The 25,089-nt window shown below is 50.2% G+C and overlaps 1 protein-coding gene across 2 annotated transcripts in view; it reads right to left on the bottom strand.

Annotated features, from left to right (window-relative positions):
* Positions 1 to 25,089, bottom strand: part of COL27A1 (collagen type XXVII alpha 1 chain) — a 1,990,256-nt gene that overhangs the window by 147,439 nt on the left and 1,817,728 nt on the right. For both annotated transcript variants that reach the window (XM_069609095.1, XM_069609096.1), the window contains exons 52-55: positions 8,522 to 8,575; positions 7,475 to 7,510; positions 4,151 to 4,168; positions 3,734 to 3,769 (exon numbers count right to left, since the gene is read on the bottom strand). In XM_069609095.1, the coding sequence (XP_069465196.1) occupies positions 3,734 to 3,769; positions 4,151 to 4,168; positions 7,475 to 7,510; positions 8,522 to 8,575 (144 nt within the window). The remainder of the gene's footprint in view (positions 1 to 3,733; positions 3,770 to 4,150; positions 4,169 to 7,474; positions 7,511 to 8,521; positions 8,576 to 25,089) is intronic.

Below are 25,089 nucleotides of genomic sequence, written 5' to 3'. Positions count from 1 at the left end.
CTTACTCAAGGTTTCTTGGTAAAAGAATATACATTTATTTACACAGTCAGTTGGAAAACATGTTGCTAGTAAGAGCTGCTCAATATCACAATCTAATATACTACAATACACAACCAATCAGTTTCTGAACACATTCAGCTCCCCTGAAGTGGGAGCAAAATGGCACTTCAGTTACTTTAAAAAGGGGTAAAAAGACAAGATTAAAATAATTAAAGCACAAATACTTTCAGAGGTAGTGCAAATAATTTCAGTTCACTACAACCAGCAATTCAATTCAATAGGCATGGGCCAAAGTCAATGGTTCAGTGTCTTGGATAGGTTAGCACAGTTCTGGTAGTAAACAGTTAAGCCTTTGTCACGGTTTTTAGAAGTAGTTGATTAGACAAAAAGTTATATGTCTGTTTAGGGAAGGACAAGCCTTCAAAGTTAGGAAAGTTTCATAAACTTTCACCGCGGCAAAAAGGGTTTCTGGACCGCACTTGCACAGTACCTTTTAAATGAAGAAGAGCTGTAGCTGAGGCAGTTGTTCCTGGCAGTTCCTGCAGATCTCGCTGTTGCTGAGCTTCAGTCATGGGGACAAGAAGGAGGACGTTGGGAGATTCCTGTACTGCCCAGGGAAGAGGCCACAAGCTTGGCAAAACGTCGGTTTAAGGTGTGAGTACCTTAAAGACCACAAACTGGTATCCTTCTCACTGGCTATCCAGTTTTCAACAGCACTCTGAAGAAAATTCTACCAGTATAGAGACGGTGTCCAGGTGACTTGTGAGTTGGTTGTTCCCATCAAACTCAAGGGAAGAGGTTAACCTCGAAGGGCTTCTCTGTTGATGGAGTTTCAGGCAATTCGGACCTGCAGCAGGGCTTCACCGGTGGACCAGGAGTTGCAGAAGTCATCTTCCTTCAGCTTGTCTTCGGTTCTTTCGTTCCAGTGGTCGTCTATGCTTTCCAAGTACCAGAGGCCTGCTTTTAAACAGTTTTCCCCCATTCATTCCAGCCTCGTTGTCACTCACCCAGCAGGGTGGCTGTCCTTGCCGGATAGCCACCCGGCCAATCACGCCAGAGTGCATTCAGGTCTCCTAGGAAACTAGGCACAGGGAGTTTCAGGCACCTCCCTCACATCCTGTCCACCCCAGACACTCAGACGCCAGAGGAGGGCTTCAGCACTGAAGCCTGCCAAAGGCCAACAAACAAAGGGACCAAACCTGGTTTGGCGCACAGAGACAAACACTAGAAGGACCTTTCCAAATAGAACCCGCGAAAAAAGTTGACCAGAGTCTGTTTTTACAGATAGGTCTTGGGCGCCATATTGAAAAACATGGCTGCCACGATTTTTAGCTACCGGTGTTCACGGTCGGGAAAAATCATTGTAGTTTGTTCTAAACCACTGCCACCAGCCATTTCAAGAGGGAAGAGGTAACATTTGATTGTTACATGAGTGTTTAGACTCAGGGGATGCTAGGCAACCCTGCCAGCTCTCTATAGGTAGATAGTGTGTACTGGGTCTGTAAATTTAAAAAGACTAGTAAAGTCAATTTAACTTTACATGCTCTGGGAAATGGTAGTCAGTCCCAAAGAAGTTATTTAAACCTTGGGAAGTCTGAAAGACATCCCTGTGCCACTGCCTGCACTGAAGGTGCCGTGTGACACACAAGAAAAAGATGATGCCTATGGAGTTGTTTTAAAACTCCATATCCGAAGAACACAAAAGTAAAACACACATCAAAATACATGAATTCGTGGGAGAAAAGGCTCACACTCTTTCCAGGTAAAAAATTAAAATCCTAGAAATCCAGCAAAGTTTCTGGGGTCTCAAAAGGTAAGGGACATTAGCACATTCTTGAGAATTCACTCTAACTCCTAGCAGGGCATGCTGTGTGCTGGCTGGGTACCGGTTCTGGAGCTGTTGGACGGGTCCTCTGAGTCTGGTATCTCCCTCTGTTCCCTGGGAGATGTTTAGGGGAGGGATCGTGCGTCCCTCTTGGAACTCCTGGCCTTCCTTCACTGGTGGAAGATGTTAGGTAGACTGTACCTTCAGCTCGGGTCCAAATTAGTCCTTCTTCTTACTCCTTGCAAGGTCTTCAGATGATCTCATCAGTGAGGGGCTCAGCACTCTTTTGAAGCCAAACAGTGCCCAGGGATTGGTGTAGGCCAAGCCTAATTTAAGTGAGCCAATCCTGGATCTCCACCAACAATCTTCAGTGATGCTTCAGGTCAGAACCAGGGTACTTGGCAACAGACAGGGGAAGGATGACAACATATACTTCTAAGTTCCACACATCTTCCTGTCTTCTGTACATTAAAGTGTCTCCCTAACTAACTGAGCCCTATGCGGCGATTGATCACAACATGGGCCTCCTTTGAAGTAGGGGGTTGCAGGCAGACCTTCGTCTCCTACAATTCACATACTTCAGTGCTCTGAAAGGTGTGGTTCCAGACAGGACATTCACTGACCTTTCCTGCCAAGGAGGGGTGTTAGTACCAAGTTGACACATTGCATTATAAAGCAGTGTTGGCGTTTGGTCTCCATTGTCACTTCCTGCACCCAGGCCTTCCCTGAGGCCTGCTAATTAACATTCTTCAGTATTTGTTGCCACCAGCAAGGGTTGACAATTAAGTTGCAAATCCATGGGGCCTTGAAATCCTAATCAGGTTGCCCATGGCCAATGGCTTTTGATGTACCCACGGCTGTCAGCTACACATGACAGGGGAAGGCGGCGCTTGTAAGCTGTGTCCTCCCAAAGTACAATACAATTTTTCTGCTGTGCAGTGAGCGTGGAAAATATTTGCGGGAATGACCCCACATATTTTCGGAGGTTGTTCTCCCATCATTCATTCTTTTAAATAATCAAAAAAAGCCCAGGCGAGCGCACTCTTTCCATGCGGATTGTCGAATCCCTCGCATGCAACCCCACCTGCGTGCTACAAATCCTACATGTAAGTGTACTTGCACCTGCCTTTGGGTGGCGGATCGTATGAAGGACTTGTGTGGCCATTTCCCAGCCGAGACGTTGCACGATTGACTACATTAATACGTCTTGTGCCATGCAATTGTGGGCGTGCGAGGGACTGCCTGCAGGCCATCCCTCAGAAAGTGTACTTTTTTTGCAAGTTGTTCCCCATTTTTGGTTTTCCTCCCACTTCCCAGCCCTTGTGCAAGCCACGCCCACACTCTGCTTAGAGTCTCGTCCAAGGCTCTCGACGGCTCGCATAGAGGTGCCGAAATAGCGCGAGCTCCACGTAAGTCCAGGAAAAGTACTGTACATTCGATTCCATGAATAGACAAAGGCAGATTTTTGCACAGATAATTCCATGAATCGGGCCCTGTGTCTATTGCACTCAGACAGTGATGCTTATATACCTGGGTATAGAAGGCACTGTGTCAAGTGTAGACAGACGGTTCGTGTTCTGTGCTCAGGGTTCTCGTGCACCTTTGACATTGATCCTGGCTGGGTATATAGAATAGAGGGCTCTGTGTGTAATTGAGGCTCCTGTGCCTGGGAACGGAGGGCTCAATGTCTAGCAGATAATGTTGGTTCTGTATATGGGTATAGAGGACTTCGTTTCTAGTGCACATAGACTGTGACTGGGAGTGGGGGCCGATTTTGTTCTCTGTGCTTTGACAACCCATTGAAGTGTGTGGGCGTCTAAGGGGCTTGGCGGGTGAGTAAACTGATTACATGGCAAGTGACCCCCCCGCCCCGAGCGTGTGAATTGAGAGGCATGGGCAGGTTCTTACCGGTGGTCCTGGTTGCCCGCGGGGGCCAGGTGGACCCTGGGGAGAAAAAACACACAGTCAAAATTAATGATTCAGGGAATGTGAAAACAAGAGCCTTTCTCTCCTCTGCAACAGCACCCACCAGGTCTGCAGAAAGCTGCCCCCCCCCCTAATTTCTAAAGTTCTCATCACCCCGTGCTTGCCATGCCCTGGAACCTCAGGCCCTGCAACACCCCCCCCAGCTGCCCAGTAACCCAATAGATTCTCACTGTCCAGGCTTTCCTTTCACCCCTACCTCCGAGGGGGACCCCAGCCAGGCACTGAGGCTGTTCCCTTCAGCAGCTTGCATCTCATTCCCAGGGGACCCCCCGGAACCCCCCCCCGGCGCCCTACACAGCAAGTGGAAGTTACTCGCAGGAGTAGCCATGCAGGACTTACCCTCGGGCCTTGTAATCCCTGCAAAAAAAGAAGAAACAGGACTTTCTGTTAAACAGGGCAACGAGTTTACAGACTTTGCAAGCACATCACCCCAGGACACCGCGTGCAAAGCCCCCCAGGACACCATGAGCGCAGCCCCAGAACACTGTGAGCACAGCCCTCCCACCCCCTCTGGACTCCATGAGCACAGCCACAGACCCCTGAAACAATGTGAGCACAGCCCAGCAGAACACTATGTGCACAGTGCCCTGATGCCTGCGGGCTGCCGGCGCTATATGAGCTAACATATCATAACATAAGAGCCAAGGGGATCACTAATGCATAGTCCCAAAGGGCACCGCATGCACAGCCCCCCAGGTCACCACGTGCACAGCCCCCCAGGACACTGTGTGCACAGCCCCCCAGGTCACCACGTGCACAGCCGCACAGGAAACTGTGTGCACATCCCCCCAGGACACCCTATACACAGCCCCCAGGACACAGCGTACACAGCCCCTCAGGACACTGCATGCTCAGCCTCCAGGACAACGCGTGCACAGCCCCTCAGAACAACATGTGCACAGCCCTCCAGAACACTGTGTGCACAGCCCCTCAGGACACCGCATGCACAGCCCCAGGACACCATGTGCACAGCACCCCAGGACACGGTGTGCACAGTCCCCCAGGACACTGCATGCACAGCCCCAAGACACTGCCTGTACAGCCCCCAGGACATTCTGTGCACAGCCTCCAGGACACTGGGTGCATAGTCCCTCAGGACACTGCATGCACAACCCCCCAGGACATCATGTACCCAGCCCCTCAGGACATCATGTGCACAGCCCCTCAGGACACAGTGTGCATAGTCCCCCAGGACACTGCATGCACAGCCCCAGGACACAGCGTGCAATGCAATGCCCAAGACACTGCCCCCAGGACACTGCATGTACAGCCCACCAGGACACTGTGTGCACAGCCTCCAGGACACTGGGTGCACAATCCCTCAGCCTCCAGGACACTGGGTGCACAGTCCCTCAGGACACTGCATGCACAACCCCCCAGGACATCATGTGCACAGTCCCTCAGGACACCAAGTGCACAGCCCCTCAGGACACAGCGTGCACAGCCCCCCATGACACCGCCCCCAGGACACTGCATGTACAGCCCCCCAGGACACTGTGTGCACAGACTCCAGGACACAGGGCGCACAGTCCCTCAGCCTCCAGGACACTGGATGCACAGGTCCTCAGGACACTGTGCATTCACAGCCCCTCAGGACACCACGTACACAGAGTACCTGAGACACTATTAATGCAGTAGATTCCTATTGAAATCCCCCGCAAATACCACCTGGCAAAAGCGGGCAGATTCACCAGGAATCCATTGTAATTGTTGTCTGCAAAGCATCTGTGGGCAGTAAGCATCTGTGGGCAGAAGGCTCCTGCGGGCAGTAGGCCCCTGTGGGCAGTAGGCACCTGCGGGCAGTAGGTGTCCGTGGGCAGTGGGCCCCTGTGGGCATTAGGCACCTGTGGGCAGTAGGCCCCTGTGGGCAGTATGTCACTGTGGGCAGTAGGCACCTGTGGGCAGTAGGCACCTGTGGTCAGTAGGGAACCGGTGGCAGGGCAGTAGGCACCTGTGGGCAGTAGGGTGCCAGTGGGCAGGAGCCACCTGTGGGCAGTAGGGCACCAGTGGGCTGCCTGCATCTGAGGATCACATTGAGTGTCACCAATGGGTTCTTTCTGACATGTTCTAAGTGTTATTCCTCATTCATGAGCTTGTGTTAAATTTGTCAATATCTGATGATAGATTTGGTCACACTTAATTGATTATACTCCTGGTTAATTATCTTTGAGGTATTGAATCATCCTGTTGTACAGCAAACATTTCGTTTTGCCCCTGAGTAAGGTCCCATGATAGGGGTGTAATCCATATAAGAATCATTGAAGATGAATTTCTTAACGGATTGTTGATGTGTTTCAATGTATATTATTCTTTATTAAAAAAAACATCTATATTCGAGGCCATGAAAATAACATAATTCCATGGTAACGTTGTGTAGTTCTTAGGAACTGAATGTAATGGTTTTTTCTGTTCCTTTTCCAAGGTTTTCCATTTTCACTGAATGTGGTTTCCTTGTTTAGTGTATGATGTCGTGTTCTGCTTAACTCCTTCAGTATGTGTGGGGGTCTTTCTCTTGGTTAGATGGGGTGAAGTGAACGCAGGGTCAAAGAGAGCGGGAAAGGCCATGTTGGTGCATCCACTTTGCTTACACCTGGATTGAGATGACCCTTGAGATGACCTTTGAGATGACCTCTGAGATGTCCCTTGAGATGTCCCTTGAGATGACCCTGGAGTTGACCCTTGAGATGACCCTGGAGATGACCTTTGAGTGACATGTCAGATGACCTTTGAGATGACCCTTAAAATGATCTTTGAGATTACCTTTGTGATGACCTTTGAGTGATCCTTGAGATGACCCTTGAGATGACCCTTGAGATGACCCTTGAGATGACCATTGAGTGATCCTTGAGATGACCTATGAGGTGACCATTGAGAGGACCTTGGTGATGACTTTTGAGTGACCCCTCAGATGACCTTTGAGATGACCCTTAAAATTACCTTTGAGATGACCTTTGGGGTGACCTATGAGTGACCCTTGAGATGACCTCTGAGATGTCCTTTGAGATGACCCTTGAGATGACCCTTGAGATGACCTTTGAGATGACCTTTGAGATGTCCCTTGAGATGACCCTGTAGATAACCTTTGAGTGACCCCCCGCAGATGACCTTTGAGGGGATCCCCAGATGACCTTTGAGATGAGATGATCCTTGTGTTGACCTTTGAGTGACCCTTGAGATGACCTCTGAGATGACCCTTGAGATGACCTTTGAGATGACCTTTGAGATGAGATGATCCTTGTGATGACCTTTGAGTGACCCTTGAGATGACCTCTGAGATGACCCTTGAGATGACCTTTGAAATGACCCTTGAGATGACGCTTGGGGTGACCTATGAGGTGACCCTTGAGATGACCTTTGAGGTGGCCCTTGACATGTCCCTTGAGATGACCCTTGAGATGACCTTTGAGATGACCCTTGAGATGACCCTTGGGGTGACCTTTGGGTGACCCTTGAGATGACCTCTTGAGCGACACCCAGACAGACCTTGTGCAAGTGTTGTCTGTGGAACCAGTGAGCCTGGGCTAGACCGGGGCACTGAGTATTCTGCTAGCACACCCGGAGGAGGGTGCAAGTACGACTCCAGACACAGGGCCAGTACTGAGTCTGTGACCACAAGTAAAGCGCCCATGTCTGAAGCGCCCTGGGACTCGAGCGAACACTTACCATATCACCGTTGCTCCCCTTATCTCCCTTCGGCCCCTAGAAAAGAAACATGATACATGGGTTAGTGTCCAGCTCTGAAAGCAGGAGATCAGAAACCTTCTAGAGCCCTGCGTGACCCTCCAGTGGGTGGCCACCCACCTACAGTACTCAGAATGCCCTTACTGTCTGAGTGCCAGCCAGCAAGTGGTACTAGCTTCTGGCAGGACTGCCTCCTCTGAGATGTGCCTGACCCTTCTCACCCAAATGCTGCACCCCAACCAAGGCTCCTATCACTGCTACTAACCCCCCACACATCCCCACCTAACTCCCCCAGACCTGACAGCCCAAATTATAATCACCACAATTCCCACCACAGGCCCCCCCGAACTGTCAGAGCAATACACGTGTCACACCTTCACCCTGATGGGTTTTCTGCACCCTGATAGAGAGGTCTCTTACAAATGTCTCAGACCTTCATCCGGACAGGCGTGTCTCTCACAGTCACTCAAACCTTCATTCTGATAGGCGTGGCTCTCACAGTCCCTCAAACCTTCATCCTGATAGGCATGTCTCTCACAGTCCCTCAAACCTTCATCCTGATAGGCATGTCTCTCACAGTCCCTCAAACCTTCATCCTGACAGGCATGTCTCTCACAGCCCCTCAAACCTTCATCCTGAAAGGTATGTCTCTCACAGTCCCTGAAACCTTCTTCCTGACAGACACGTCTCTCACAGCCCCTCAAACCTTCATCCCGACAGGCGTGTCTCTCATGGCCCCTCAAACCTTCGTCCTCACAGGCGTGTCTCTCACAGCCCCTCAAACCTTCACCCTGATAGGCGTATCTCTCAGAGGCCCTCAAACCTTCATTCTGACAGGCATGTGTCTCACAGCTGCCCATGAAAGAAGCGTCTCTCACACCCCACTTAGACCTTCACCCCAGTGGATGCAAGCCCGATGCCTGCTGGCGCTTAATGGTTCTGTTGGTGGGTATCTCCTGGTAGCCCTGGCTTTATAGACTGGGTGAACAAGGTCACCAGGATGACTTCCTCTTCTGAGTAACAACTTACAAGGTTTCCGGAGGGACCCACAATGCCGGTCGGTCCGACAACACCTTCATTTCCCTGGAAAGAGAGACACACAATTAGCATCTGACCTCGGCATCACCTTCTCCCCCAACCCACCCAGGCCCGGTGCACACATATTCCGCCACAAGCAAAACACGCTCCCAGTGTTAACTCCACACATAGAATGCCTCAAAGCGGGTCCAACGGAGGACACAGGAGCCACCCAGCAGAGAGGTGATGCGGGCAGAGAGCAATCAGCAGAGAGGTGATGAGGGCAGAGACCAATCAGCAGAGAGGTGATGAGGGCAAAGACCAATCAGCAGAGAGGTGATGAGGGCAGAGACCAATCAGCAGAGAGGTGATGATGGCAGAGACCAATCAGCAGAGAGGTGATGCGGGCAGAGACCAATCAGCAGAGAGGTGATGAGGGCAAAGACCAATCAGCAGAGAGGTGATGAGGGCAGAGACCAATCAGCAGAGAGGTGATGAGGGCAGAGACCAATCAGCAGAGAGGTGATGAGGGCAAAGACCAATCAGCAGAGAGGTGATGAGGGCAGAGACCAATCAGCAGAGAGGTGATGATGGCAGAGACCAATCAGCAGAGAGGTGATGCGGGCAGAGACCAATCAGCAGAGAGGTGATGAGGGCAAAGACCAATCAGCAGAGAGGTGATGAGGGCAGAGACCAATCAGCAGAGAGGTGATGAGGGCAGAGACCAATCAGCAGAGAGGTGATGCGGGCAGAGACCAATCAGCAGAGAGGTGATGAGGGCAGAGACCAATCAGCAGAGAGGTGATGAGGGCAGAGACCAATCAGCAGAGAGGTGATGCGGGCAGAGACCAATCAGCAGAGAGGTGATGAGGGCAGAGACCAATCAGCAGAGAGGTGATGAGGGCAGAGACAAATCAGCAGAGAGGTGATGCGGGCAGAGACCAATCAGCAGAGAGGTGATGATGGCAGAGACCAATCAGCAGAGAGGTGATGCGGGCAGAGACCAATCAGCAGAGAGGTGATGAGGGCAGAGACCAATCAGCAGAGAGGTGATGATGGCAGAGACCAATCGGCAGAGAGGTGATGCGGGCAGAGACCAATCAGCAGAGAGGTGATGAGGGCAGAGACCAATCAGCAGAGAGGTGATGCGGGCAGAGACCAATCAGCAGAGAGGTGATGAGGGCAGAGACCAATCAGCAGAGAGGTGATGCGGGCAGAGACCAATCAGCAGAGAGGTGATGCGGGCAGAGACCAATCAGCAGAGAGGTGATGCGGGCAGAGACCAATCAGCAGAGAGGTGATGAGGGCAGAGACCAATCAGCAGAGAGGTGATGCGGGCAGAGACCAATCAGCAGAGAGGTGATGAGGGCAGAGACCAATCAGCAGAGAGGTGATGCGGGCAGAGACCAATCAGCAGAGAGGTGATGAGGGCAGAGACCAATCAGCAGAGAGGTGATGCGGGCAGAGACTCACTGCCGAGCTCTTTCCAAATGCACCCACCCGCCTTCTCAGGACGAAATACCAGTCTCTTTCTTCATGACTCCATTTAGACTTGGAAACCCGGATAAGGCATTTATGTTTAACAATAATTACTGTGTTGCTAGCAATTCCCTTCCGTGCGTAAAAGATGAACATTTCTCTCAGTGTGTTTCCATTTCACTTTCTCCCACGAGTGAACATCACCCCCACTTCTTTATCTTGTGAACCCAATGTCAGCACCTAGCTTTGGCTGGGGTTGCGGGCGTTACCCAGGGGTATATGTGACTAATGAACTTCCGGGGCACAGGTGGTCCAGGGATGAATATCGGTTTCGAAACCATCAATCAGCCCCACACCTCTAGCACACCAGAAGGGATCCAAACAGATTGGAATACAAGTCAATTATAAACCTTGTGTCCAAATTTGGTAACATGGACGGAACAGCAGGCTTATTGCCGCAAGGTCGTGGATCGTTGGTTAGTTGAAACACAGCAAAAATACAATTAGTACCCAATGATAAAACGGGCCGTCCAGTCAAAGTTGTATAAAATATCCACTTTATTATTATCACAACAGACAGTTCTAACACACTAAAAAATACAACCCACCCTGTAAAGGAACACAGTGGACAGACAGTTTCACGAAGGAATGGGTTGCACTCTGGAAACTGACAGGAGGGTAGTTGGTAAAGCAATCAGTCTTAACTGTTCAAGGTTATTTGGTTTCAGCACCAAGGGAGCAAGTATTTGGCAATGTCACTAGGGGCCTTCGCAGAAGGACCAGGGGGACAGAACTGCAATGAACCTGGTGCTTGAGATGTTCTTGATGCTCGGCAGTGTTGAGTCGGTTCCACGGCGGTTTGCAGCTCCTGCGACATAGGTCAAGATGGAAGACAGCTGCGGGTATCAGGCAGCAGGCAGTTCGGAAAGCGAGGCTGGACGGGCGGCTGCAGGCTGGCCTTCACAACGGCTCTGGGTCAAGAATCGATGTCTCTGTGTTGGTTGTGGGATCTGGAATGCTGGCCTAGGCGTCTCGGACGGCTTTAGTGACTGCAGCGTGACAACAGTTAGTGGTGCAGCCGGTTGTGGTTCGACGGCCTCTAAAAAAAGTCCTTCAAAAGATGGACGCTGGTTGATGCTTGTGTGGCACTCCTCCTAGCTTCTTCACAGGGCTTGAGTCCTTTCAAGGCGGATGGCCAAAAGCTCAGGAGGGGATTAGCAGGCAACAGCCTTGTCTTTTGTTTAGAAACTTTCTGGCACTTCCCACCTAGGAAGCTTGCTGGCAGCACCTAGCAGGGCACGCCTTGTGCTGGCTGGGCACGAGTTCTGGAGCTGCTGGATGGGTCCTTTGAGTCTGGTATCACCCTCTGTTCCTTGGGACCTTGGGAGATGTTTAGGGGAGGGATCTTGCTTCCCTCTTGGAAATCCTGGCCTTCCTTCACTAGTGGAAGATGCAAGGCAGACTGTACCTTCAGCCAGGGTCCAAATGAGTCATTTTTCTTACTACTTGAAAAGTCTTCAGATGATCTGCTAAGTGAGTGGTTCAGCCCTCTTTTAAAGCCAAATGGGCCCCAGTGATTGGTGCAGGCTAAGCCTACCTTACTGAACCAATCTCCAACAACAATCTTCTGATATGCATGAGGTCAGGACCAGAGTGCTCTGTAACAGGACAGACAAGGGGGTGACAACATATACCTAAATCCCACCCATCTCCCTGTCTGTTGTAGATCAAAGTGTCTCTCTGGTTAACTGAACCCTCTACGACTCTTAATTAAAGTACAGGGTTCCCTTGAAGATTGTGCTGGGAGCAGACTTCCTGTCTCCCCCAAACCACATACTTCTCTCCCCAGAAAGGAGTCAGCTCTGCAGGGGTTTGCCTGTGGCAGATAGTGGACTCAGACATGCATTTTACTGCCTTTCATACAAGGGGGTGGGAACTAGCTTAAAGTTGAAACATTGCATACCAAAGGGGTGTTAGCCCCGCCTTTCCTGTTGTCTATTGCGGCAACCATGCCCCTTCAGGCTTGCTTCAATTATCTATCATTAGTATGCACTGCCACCAGCTGGAGGACAAAAGGAATGCAGATCCATGGAGCCTTTGATATTTAAATTAAGCTGTCATGGCTGTAGGAAGGTGTGCCTGCCCCCTTCTGGAGATGCTTTGATGTACCCTGGGCTGTCACATTCCTGCTGAATATGACGGGGAGACTGTGCCTGTTCACGTGACTATGCGTTTTGTGCAGGAAGCAGATGAAATGGGTGCGGAATGGCCACACACATTTCTCAGAGGTTGGTCTCCCATCATTCATTTTCATTATTAAACATTTTTAAAAATATCAGGCGAGCACACTCTCCCTGTGTGGATTGTCGAATTCCTCACACCATCTACAAACCAAACAGAACACTGAGGTCCAGCAATGACATTCGCCTCAAACCCAAACAGTACTCAAAGTTGAATTTTGGTGGATCAGCAGTCTCCCGCAACTCAGCAAAATATTAGAACTCTTTTCTGAATGGAATACGAACAACAGTGATTACCTAAAGTTCAGAAACTTACTAAAAACTGGAAACAAAGTCGAAAAGAAACAGCCAACACAAGGAAAAACAAACAAAATCTAATGAACGGAAACCTGGATACCCTGATGAAATAAAGCATCTCAATGCAAACGATAATACAAGCCAAACCAACATAACCCTGGCAAGAAAAGGGCACAGACCGGTCTCATCACCAGTCCTACTAAAGACGTTCCAATGTCCTACACTCTCGCCCTCAAAAACCAAACAAAACACACACACCTCTACTGCGGCAGAAACCTGAAACCACCATAGACTGCTCACACTCTGCAACACCAACTAAACTAAACAACACACCACAGAAAACACACACACCTCTACTGCAGCAGAAAGCTGAAACCACCATTGACTGCTCACCCTCTGCAACAACCAATTAAACTAAACACAACATAGACAACACACACACCTCTACTGCAGCTAAAACCTGAAACCACCATAGACTGCTCACCCTCTGCAACACCCAACTAAACTAAACACAACACACCACAGAAAAGACACACACCTCTACTGCAGCAGAAACCTGAAATCACCATAGACTGCTCACCCTCTGTAACACCCAACTAAACTAAACACAACACATCACAGAAAACTTAACCAATTACACACAATCCATCCCACACACACTCCTACAAATATGACCTAACCCGTACCAACTAAAAACAAACAGCACACAGTGACTGTTGTTTCCGAACTCAAGCTAACAACATATCTCTCTATCCCACTAAGCCGTCCCATCCCTCTTTCCTTTTCAGGGCAGCGGTGCCCGGTATAAATCACAATAACATAACATAACATAACATAAAAACTGCCCCCATCATTGGTTTAGGTTTCAGGCTGTGGGGCCTCAGTTGCCATGAGTGTTTTCCAGTTGATAGAGTTTAAAACTCCTCCTTCTCTGCATCTCTCTGCTTGGGTGCCCTGCCCGCCCCCCCCCCCATCTAGCCCCCCATCTCCTCAGTGTTCAGGCAACCCTGGTGGGACAGATATGACCTCAGTAAAGTGTCTAAAGTGTGCTTTGCAAGTGTGAATACAGTTAGCAATCTCACATGTTAGCATGCTTGTTTTGTGTCAACAAATCAGGCATCGCAAGTAAGTCAGTATAGTTAAGTTTAAAAATGAGCTTACAAAGTTAATTAATTTACTTTAATGTGCAAACGGACTTAGAAGCCAACTATTGGCCTTGAAATGCTAATGAACCCATCCCAGTGACCTGTGACGTGACCGAGAATAGGCCTCCCCCACCACCACCCACTCCCCCCTCACCAATCCACATCTGTGTCTACTGAAAGAAATGCTTCTTCCTTTTCAACGCTTAAAAGAAACAAAAATACTGGGCAAAAATATAATAATAATAATAATAATAATAATAACAACTAAAGACCTGCATGAAGCCCCACTGGGGTACCACCCTAAAATCATTCTGTTAAGAAGGAGTTAGGGTTTAACACTAGAGCTGTGGTGTAGGCATTGCACCCTTTGTTTAGGGTACATAGTCGAGGCATAGGCATCGTGCACCAAGCATAGGGTACATAGTCGAGGCATGGGCATTGTGCCCCTTGTTTAGGGTACAGAGCTGTGGTGTAGGTATTGTGCCTCAAGCTTAGGGCACATGGCATATCCAATGTGCCCAGAGGTTAGGATAAAGTACTGTGTTTTAGGCATTCTGCCCCTGGTTTAGAGTAAAATGTGGTGGTGTAGGCGTTGTGCCTCAACCTTAGGGAACATATGCATGGCATAGGCATTGTGCTAGGAGCTTAGTGTACATAGCTGTGGTGTAGGCATTGTGACCAGAGCTTAGTGTACATAGCTGTGGTGTAGGCATTGTGTCCAAACGTTAGGTAACATAGGCATGGCATAGGCATTGTGCTAGGAGCTTAGTGTACATAGCTGTGGTGTAGGCATTGTGTCCCAACCTTAGGGAAAATAGGCATGGCATAGGCATTGTGCTAGGAGCTTAGTGTACATAGCTGTGGTGTAGGCATTGTGCCCCAACCTTAGGGAACATAGGCATGGCATAGGCATTGTGCTAGGAGCTTAGTGTGCATAGCTGTGGTGTAGGCATTGTGCCCCAAACTTAGGGAACATAGGCATGGCATAGGCATTGTGCTAGGAGCTTAGTGTACATAGCTGTGGTGTAGGCATTGTGTCCCAACCTTAGGGAACATAGGCATGGCATAGGCATTGTGCTAGGAGCTTAGTGTACATAGCTGTGGTGTAGGCATTGTGCCCCAACCTTAGGGAACATAGGCATGGCATAGGCATTGTGCTAGGAGCTTAGTGTACATAGCTGTGGTGTAGGCATTGTGTCCCAACGTTAGGTAACATAGGCATGGCATAGGCATTGTGGTAGGAGCTTAGTGTACATAGCTGTGGTGTAGGCATTGCGCCTCAACCTTAGGGCACATAGTTGTGGCATAGGCATTGTGCCTAGAACGTAGTGTACATAGCTATGGTGTAGGCATTGTGCCCCATCCTTAGGGTACATAGTTGTGGCATAAGCATTGTGCCCAGAGCGTAGTGTTCATAGCTGTGGTGTAGGCATTGTGTCCCAATGTTAGGGTACATAGTTGTGGCATAGGCATTGTGGTAGGAGATTAGTGTAGATAGCTGTGGTGTAGGCATTGTGCCCCAACCTTAGGGTACATAGTTGTGGCATAGGCATTGTGCTACTAGCTTAGTGTACATAGCTGTGGTATAGACATTGTGCCCCAACATTAGGGTACATGTGTTGTGGCATAGGCAGTGTGCCCAGAGCTTAGTGTGCATAGCTGTGGTGTATGTATTGTGTCCCAACCTTAGGGTACATAGGCATGGCATAGGCATTGTGGTAGGAGCTTAGTGTACATAGCTGTGGTGTGGGCATTGTGCCCCAACCTTAGGGCACATAGTTTTGTCATAGCATTGTGCCAGAGCGTAGTGTACATAGCTGTGGTGTAGGCATTGTTCCCCAGCCTTAGAGTACATAGTTGTGGCATAGGCATTGTGCCCAGAGTTTAGTGTACAAAGGTGTGGTGTAGGCATTGTGCCCCAACCTTATGGCACATAATTGTGGCATAGACATTGTGTTGGGAGCTTAGTGTACATAGCTGTGGTGTAGGCATTGTGCCCCAGCCTTAGGGTACATAGTTGTGGCATAGGCATTGTGCCCAAAGCTTAGTGTACATAGTTGTGGTGTAGGCATTGTGCCCCAACCTTCGGGCACATAGTTGTGGCACAGACATTGTGTTGGGAGCTTAGTGTACATAGTTGTGGTGTAGGCATTGTGCCCCAACCGTAGGGTACATAGTTGTGGCATAGGCATTGTGCTAGGAGCTTAGTGTACATAGCTGTGGTGTAGGCACTGTGTCCCAACCTTAGGGAACATAGGCATGGCATAGGCATTGTGCTAGGAGCTTATTGAACATAGCTGTGGTGTAGGCACTGTGTCCCAACCTTAGGGAACATAGGCATGGCATAGGCATTGTGCTAGGAGCTTAGTGTACATAGCTGTGATGTAGGCATTGTGACCAGAGCTTAGTGTACATAGTTGTGGTGTAGGCATTGTGCCCCAACCATAGGGTACATAGTTGTGGCATAGGCATTGTGCTAGGAGCTTAGTGTACATAGCTGTGGTGTAGGCACTGTGTCCCAACCTTAGGGAACATAGGCATGGCATAGGCATTGTGCTAGGAGCTTATTGAACATAGCTGTGGTGTAGGCATTGTGTCCCAACCTTAGGGAACATAGGCATGGCATAGGCATTGTGCAGGGAGCTTATTGAACATAGCTGTGGTGTAGGCACTGTGTCCCAACCTTAGGGAACATAGGCATGGCATAGACATTGTGCTAGGAGCTTAGTGTACATAGCTGTGATGTAGGCATTGTGACCAGAGCTTAGTGTACATAGTTGTGGTTTAGGCTTTGTGCCCCAACCTTAGGGTACATAGTTGTGGCATAGGCATTGTGCCAGGAGCTTAGTGTACATTGCTGTGGTGTAGGCACTGTGTCCCAACCTTAGGGTATATAGTTGGGGCATAGGCATTGTGCTACTAGCTTAGTGTACATAGCTGTGGTATAGACATTGTGCCCCAACATTAGGGTACATGTGTTGTGGCATAGGCAGTGTGCCCAGAGCTTAGTGTGCATAGCTGTGGTGTATGTATTGTGTCCCAACCTTAGGGCACATAGGCATGGCATAGGCATTGTGGTAGGAGCTTAGTATACATAGCTGTGGTGTGGGCGTTGTGCCCCAACCTTAGGGCACATAGTTTTGTCATAGCATTGTGCCCAGAGCGTAGTGTACATAGCTGTGGTGTAGGCATTGTTCCCCAGCCTTAGAGTACATAGTTGTGGCACAGGCATTGTGCCCAGAGTTTAGTGTACAAAGGTGTGGTGTAGGCATTGTGCCCCAACCTTATGGCACATAATTGTGGCATAGACATTGTGTTGGGAGCTTAGTGTACATAGCTGTGGTGTAGGCATTGTGCCCAGAACTTAGTGTACATAGTTGTGGTGTAGGCATTGTGCCCCAACCTTCGGGCACATAGTTGTGGCATAGACATTGTGTTGGGAGCTTAGTGTACATAGTTGTGGCATAGACATTGTGTTGGGAGCTTAGTGTACATAGCTGTGGTGTGGGCATTGCGTCCTAACGTTAGGTTAAATAGCTGTGATGTAGGCATTGTGACCAGAGCTTAGTGTACATAGTTGTGGTGTAGGCATTGTGCCCCAACCTTAGGGTACATAGTTGTGGCATAGGCATTGTGCTAGGAGCTTAGTGTACATAGCTGTGATGTAGGCATTGTGACCAGAGCTTAGTGTACATAGTTGTGGTGTAGGCACTGTGTCCCAACCTTAGGGAACATAGGCATGGCATAGGCATTGCGCTAGGAGCTTATTGAACATAGCTGTGGTGTAGGCATTGTGTCCCAACCTTAGGGAACATAGGCATGGCATAGGCATTGTGCTAGGAGCTTAGTGTACATAGCTGTGATGTAGGCATTGTGACCAGAGCTAAGTGTACATAGTTGTGGCGTAGGCATTGTGCCCCAACCGTAGGGTACATAGTTGTGGCATAGGCATTGTGCTAGGAGCTTAGTGTACATAGCTGTGATGTAGGCACTGTGTCCCAACCTTAGGGAACATAGGCATGGCATAGGCATTGTGCTAGGAGCTTATTGAACATAGCTGTTGTGTAGGCGTTGTGCCTCAACCTTAGGGTACATAGTTGTGGCATAGGCATTGTGCTAGGAGCTTAGTGTACATAGCTGTGGGGTATGCATTGTGTCCCAACGTTAGGTAACATAGGCATTGCATAGGCATTGTGCTAGGAGCTTAGTGTACATAGCTGTGGTGTAGGCATTTTATCCCAACCTTAGGGAACATAGGCATGGCATAGGCATAGTGCTAGGAGCTTAGTGTAAATAGCTGTGGTGTAGGCATTGCACCCCAACCTTAGGGCACATAGTTGTGGCATAGGCATTGTGCCTAGAACGTAGTGTGCATAGCTATGGTGTAGGCATTGTGCCCCATCCTTAGGGTACATAGTTGTGGCATAAGCATTGTGCCCAGAGCGTAGTGTTTATAGCTGTGGTGTAGGCATTGTGTCCCAACGTTAGGGTACATAGTTGTGGCATAGGCATTGTGGTAGGAGCTTAGTGTACAAAGCTGTGGTGTAGGCATTGTGCCCCAACCTTAGGGTACATAGTTGTGGCATAGGCATTGTGCTACTAGCTTAGTGTACATAGCTTTGGTATAGGCATTGTGCCCCAACATTAGGGTACATGTGTTGTGGCATAGGCAGTGTGCCCAGAGCTTAGTGTGCATAGCTGTGGTGTATGTATTGTGTCCCAACCTTAGGGTACATAGGCATGGCATAGGCATTGTGGTAGGAGCTTAGTGTACATAGCTGAGGTGTGGGCATTGTGCCCCAACCTTAGGGTACATAGTTGTGGCATAGGCATTGTGCTAGGAGCTTAGTGTACATAGCTGTGATGTAGGCATTGTGACCAGAGCTTAGTGTACATAGTTGTGGTGTAGGCACTGTGTCCCAACCTTAGGGAACATAGGCATGGCATAGGCATTGCGCTAGGAGCTTATTGAACATAGCTGTGGTGTAGGCATTGTGTCCCAACCTTAGGGAACATAGGCATGGCATAGGCATTGTGCTAGGAGCTTAGTGTACATAGCTGTGATGTAGGCATTGTGACCAGAGCTAAGTGTACATAGTTGTGGCGTAGGCATTGTGCCCCAACCGTAGGGTACATAGTTGTGGCATAGGCATTGTGCTAGGAGCTTAGTGTACATAGCTGTGATGTAGGCACTGTGTCCCAACCTTAGGGAACATAGGCATGGCATAGGCATTGTGCTAGGAGCTTATTGAACATAGCTGTTGTGTAGGCGTTGTGCCTCAACCTTAGGGTACATAGTTGTGGCATAGGCATTGTGCTAGGAGCTTAGTGTACATAGCTGTGGGGTATGCATTGTGTCCCAACGTTAGGTAACATAGGCATTGCATAGGCATTGTGCTAGGAGCTTAGTGTACATAGCTGTGGTGTAGGCATTTTATCCCAACCTTAGGGAACATAGGCATGGCATAGGCATAGTGCTAGGAGCTTAGTGTAAATAGCTGTGGTGTAGGCATTGCACCCCAACCTTAGGGCACATAGTTGTGGCATAGGCATTGTGCCTAGAACGTAGTGTGCATAGCTATGGTGTAGGCATTGTGCCCCATCCTTAGGGTACATAGTTGTGGCATAAGCATTGTGCCCAGAGCGTAGTGTTTATAGCTGTGGTGTAGGCATTGTGTCCCAACGTTAGGGTACATAGTTGTGGCATAGGCATTGTGGTAGGAGCTTAGTGTACAAAGCTGTGGTGTAGGCATTGTGCCCCAACCTTAGGGTACATAGTTGTGGCATAGGCATTGTGCTACTAGCTTAGTGTACATAGCTTTGGTATAGGCATTGTGCCCCAACATTAGGGTACATGTGTTGTGGCATAGGCAGTGTGCCCAGAGCTTAGTGTGCATAGCTGTGGTGTATGTATTGTGTCCCAACCTTAGGGTACATAGGCATGGCATAGGCATTGTGGTAGGAGCTTAGTGTACATAGCTGAGGTGTGGGCATTGTGCCCCAACATTAGGGCACATAGTTTTGTCATAGCATTGTGCCCAGAGCGTAGTATACATAGCTGTGGTGTAGGCATTGTTCCCCAGCCTTAGGGTACATAGTTGTGGCATAGGCATTGTGCCCCGAGTTTAGTGTACAAAGTTGTGGTGTAGGCATTGTGCCCCAACCTATGGCACATAACTGTGGCATAGACATTGGCCCTCATTACGACCCTTGCGGAAATTGACTGACCGGACCGCAACAGCGTAAATAGCGTTTCCGCCATTGCACGAAGGAGCAAAGTGCGGCTAATTACGACCCATCGGGCACGAGCATTACGCCATGGCGGAATCCGAAAGGCTGCGATGGCGGAAATGACCCCAAAACGGCCCTTACCGCCGCCGTACGCTGCACCAGGTGCAATACCGCCACCCATCTTAGCGGTCACCGTAATGAGCGGGCACCGTAATGAGCGGGCACCGCAAATTACGGGCACCGTAAATATACGGAAACGGAAGTAAAAGCATGTGGCCGGAACGGGAAACAGCACGCCGCACAACTATAAAATCCGAATCCCAACACAACCATTAAAAATCCGACCCTGACACACATCCCAACCCGTTAGCAACCCCAGTTAAAAAAATAAATATGGGAAAGGTAGCCAAGAAAGCGTGTGATCGCAAGCGGCAGGTCCACTTCTCCCGAGAGGAACTGACCGTGCTGACCGAGACCCTGCAGGAAAATGCCGCCGTCGTCTTCTCCAGTCAAATGACCAGGACGGCCCTTGCCAACAAGAAGGCCATATGGGCCCTTGTGGCACAGCGCGTAAGTGCGGTGGGGACAACACCCCGCACGCCACAGCAATGTCGCAAGCGGTGGGACGACCTGCGGATCCGCGTACGCAGCATACTTTCTGCGAACAGGAACATCGCCACAGCTACCGGGGGGGGATCAGAGTCGCCCATCAAGTTGACCCCCTGGGAGGAGATCTGCGCCTCCACCATAGGAATGGAGAGCATAGAGGGAGTCGGAGGGATGGAGAAAGGAGTGCCGACATCCGGAGAATCAGGTAGGTTTGCCAAGAGAAACAATGCGAAATCCACAAACCACGAACATGTGCAGTACCATGTGACCCCATAGTGCAATACATACTTTGCCCTGACAGCGCCCTCTAAAAGTCAGAATGAATAAACAAATTAATCAAGATGCCATAAACAACCCCTACATGTGCAGCATGCACCCCCTAACTGCAGGCAGCCAAATGAATGCATCCTCAATCCACACGAAAATGAGACCACCTCCAAGGCCCAGTCCCATATCAGCCTCATGTACCACCCCAATGCATTTGATACGTTGCCATTCCAAATCCGACAGACCCATAACTAACGCTCGCCCCTCTTTACTCCACCACAGGGTCCGATACCAACGACGAGCTGCAGGACACCCCTACCAGCACGCCTGCAAAGAGGGCCAGGACCAACGTCCCAAGAGCCTCCACCTCAGGTGCAAGGATCAAGACACGGCAGCAGCAGGAATCAAGTGCCAGCACACTGGAGGGGACTGCAACAGGCACCCCAGCAGCCAGCAAGTCCACAACCCCAGCACCACAGGTCCCCCCAAAGAACGTATCTGATGGCACTGCCTCTGGTGGTAGCAGCACCATAGGTGACACAGCTGTCATGCCAGCATGCTCCGACACGGAAAACAGTGCTGGCGACGTAGGTACCATCCATGACCTTTCCCAATCCCCCTGCATGTTCCATCCCCTACACCATGACGAAACCACGCAGGGGCACCCTGAAGACGACGACTGGCCAACCCCCACAAGTCCTGTGCCAAGGCAACATGTGTTGAGCAGCCCCCCTGTCACACCACCGCAAATGTCCATGGCCCAGCAGAGGCAACAGTCCCTCGACCTGCTGATCGAGCAACAGCAGGAAGCGTCCACGCTACTCAAGGACCATGCAAATGAATGCGGGGGTTCCAGGGCAGCCATGGAAACATCCACCGAGACACTCAGGGCACAAATAGAGAAAAGTAGTGAGAGCCTCAGGGGAGAAATGGAGAGAAGCACCGAGAGCCTGAGAGCACAAATGGAGAGAAGCACCGAGAGCCTGAGAGCACAAATGGAGAAAAGCACCGAGAGCCTGAGGGGGGAACTGCATGCGACGTCCAAAGACGTTTGTGCTGAACTTGCTGCTGTGCGCCGTGTGCTCTCGGAGCTCTCACAAACCCTCAGAGACATGCATGGACGCGAGCAGGCAGAGACGTCATCCGTGGCAAGTTCCGTCCAGGGCAGCCCCCAACGCAGATCTGGCAGGAACCTGCGCTCCACGGGCAGGGGTGCCCCTGATACCCGTAGAGGGGGCTTGCAATAGCGTCTACCCACGGGCAGCATGCATATCTGGACACTGGTGTTGGGGGGGGAGGAAGTAGGGTGGAGGGGGTGTGTTGGGCTTCACTGGGTGGCGGGTCCATAGGGTGTATGAATCAAATCACATTAACAATACAGCACTTCATTATCATCCAATGACATGTGTGGACATTGATATTTGCGTACGAGGCCTTCATAGGCGTACAGTCCACTATGTGCCTGTACTACACACACACAGTGCCACAGGTCCCCTTTCCGTGTAATAGGCACCATGCGTGGTTGCTAGAAGCATGCATCTATGATGCTCTGTCGGATTGCACGTGCATCCTGTGCCTCATGGACTCCCTGGGGTGCCTCCACATCCCCACCCTCATCATCATCATCTTCAGGTGCATGCAGTACAGCGTCAGGGGGCATGGGCACATTCCTACGTATGCACATGTTGTGCAGCATGACACATGCCATGACCATCTTAGAAACCCTCTCATGGCTGTACATGAGTGCCCCGCCAGACCTGCTGAGGCTGCGGAAACGAGCCTTCAGTAGGCCGAATGCCTGTTCAATGACCACACGGCTACGTGAGTGGGCATGGTTGTAGTCCTCCTCATGCTGGTTCTGTGGGTTCCGGATTGGTGTAAGGAGCCATCTCTTCAGTGGATACCCGGCATCACCTGTATGGGACGAATAAAGGGTGTCAGTGGAATGATAGTGCTAAGTAGCCCCCCCCCCCTCCTGCAAGGTCATTGACGCATCAAATGGGCCACGATGTCATGCATGGAATGAGACTCACCGAGTAGCCAGGATCTGTGCCCTGCGTGTCGCTCCATGTAGCGTGGTATTCTTGTGTTCCTCAGGACCATAGAATCATGGGTAGATCCTGGAAATCTGGCACAACAATGCGTAAAGATCTTGTTGGAGTCACACACCATTTGCACATTGATTGAATGAAATTGTTTCCGGTTGCGGTACTGGACCTCCATGGCATGTGGGACAACCAATTCAACATGGGTGCAGTCGATGGCACCAATGCAACCCGGGATGCCGCCAAGTGCATGGAATCCCACCTTTGCGTTGGTAATCTCCTGGTACGTGCGTGGTAGTGTGATGTGGTCGTCGGCGTGCTTCAGGAGGGCATCGTGCACTTGGGAGAGTGTCCGTGAGAACAGTGGCTGTGAAATGCCATGCAACTGTCCCACTGTGTGCTGGTAGGTGCCTGTGGCCAGGAAGTGGAGTACAGACACCACCTTCAGTAGGGGTGGGATGGCGGTTGGGCTATCTATCATGCTCACGAGGTCAGCATGTGTCATGTCCACAATGGCGATTATGGTGTCCCGGTCCAAACGGTAGAGGGTGTGGATCTGCTCAGCAGTGAGGTTGAACGGATCAGCTCGGAGGCGTGGGATTGCGGGCCGCCTGCGTGGTGGTAGTGGCAGTGCTTGTGGGCCTTGCTGACCCTGCCTTGCCCTCCTCCTCCTCCTTCTCCTCCGTCTCCCCTGTGCGCCCGGTTGTTGTACCTGTTGTTGTTCGTCGTCTTCTTGTAGTTGTAGCACTTGCAGTGCTATCTGGTGCCCCAGGCCCAACATCGCTAGTCCTGCCGGTAGCATTTTGGAGTGGGAGTGGTTGTGGGAGGGGTTTGGGTCTGCTATATATGTGCTGTCGGCCTGTATGGCCTCCACCTGTGCTGATTGAATGAATCTGTGGCAGATGCAATCCCTTCTGGCCGAGCACGTCCCGCACGTAAGGCTGCATTTGGCCGCATGGCATCTTGGGATTGGAATCATGTATCAAATCCCGATGGCAGTGTGATGTACTTTGACTGATTTTCATGCTATGCTCCCATTGTTACACATGCTATGATTGCAGCCGCTTACATACCTGTGAAGAGTCAGTGGTATGTAGGGCTCGATCGATGGCCGACCCTCATGCAGCACAGTATCGTACTTCACCGACGGGCGTGGCGTCCCATTTGTGATTGCAGCCAGTTAGCATTATGACACACAGCCGCACTACATTGATGTAATTGTGAATGCAAGCGTTCACAGAAGCCTTTTCGACGTAATGTTGCAAGTGAGGAATTCGAAGGCCAGGATTTTTGGTTGCGAAGTAGCGGTGAGGAGACGCCCACAGGTCTGCCTGGAAATGTAACGTTCTATTGTTGAATGTCCTTGGGACAGGGCCCATAACGAGCAAGCAATGAATGACATGAATTGAATGGGATGCGCAATAGCGTAGTGGACGATAAGGCAGGACGTTCCCAAGTCCATCTAGCTTCACGACACTACAGATCCGGCCAGGAGCACAGTGGTTTTTGCAGACTGCATTACGCACAGACGCGATGGAAGTTTCACATATTATGTGAGTGAATGTTCATGCGTTTTCATTGCGGGATGAGGGAATGATGAATGGATGCATGGACAGATGATTCCATTTAGGGTCTGCCATGTACATGTGTTTTTTGATTCAATCCCCTTCCCCTGCGCTATGTGATGCAAGGCTGCCATAGTGGGACTTACGTCTATCTGCCCTTGTCGGATCCTCCCTGTCTCGACGCGCCTTCATACACTTGTGTCTAGGCACGTTACTAATCCCATGTCATGGGTTCTATCTTGACGGACGCATGCACAGTAACCGACGTTGCCAATGGTGTATTAACCTCGATTGGTTTCGTTATGTATCGATACTGATTTAGGGGTGTGTATATTCCTTTGGAGTGGGCTAGCATGCATATGGGTGTGGATTTGGTGTGTTGAATGAAGATAGTGATGCATCATGTGTCATGTAGTGCAATCGGTTAATTTGTGTTTCATTTTGGTGACAGGTATCTCCTGCCCTATTGCAGATGCCATCTGTACGCCACTCCTCCAGATGGTTTTTACTCTCGACACCTGCAGCTTCGGGTGAATCAGTGGAGCAGCATTACGATCTTATGGGACGATCGCCAATGGGCCACATGCCCTTACGCTGTTCTGGTGGCTAGGTGCAACATTTCGGCCTTTCAGCTGGACTAGTGCCTGCCTCATGGGACGGACCTGCGGTTCTTGCCGCTTCCATGTTGCCTTTTGGAACGTT

The sequence above is a fragment of the Ambystoma mexicanum genome, chromosome 8 (assembly GCF_040938575.1).
Source record: "Ambystoma mexicanum isolate Mex_15411 chromosome 8, UKY_AmexF1_1, whole genome shotgun sequence".
Lineage (NCBI taxonomy): Eukaryota > Metazoa > Chordata > Amphibia > Caudata > Ambystomatidae > Ambystoma > Ambystoma mexicanum.
This window is presented reverse-complemented; position numbering and strand designations above follow the sequence as displayed.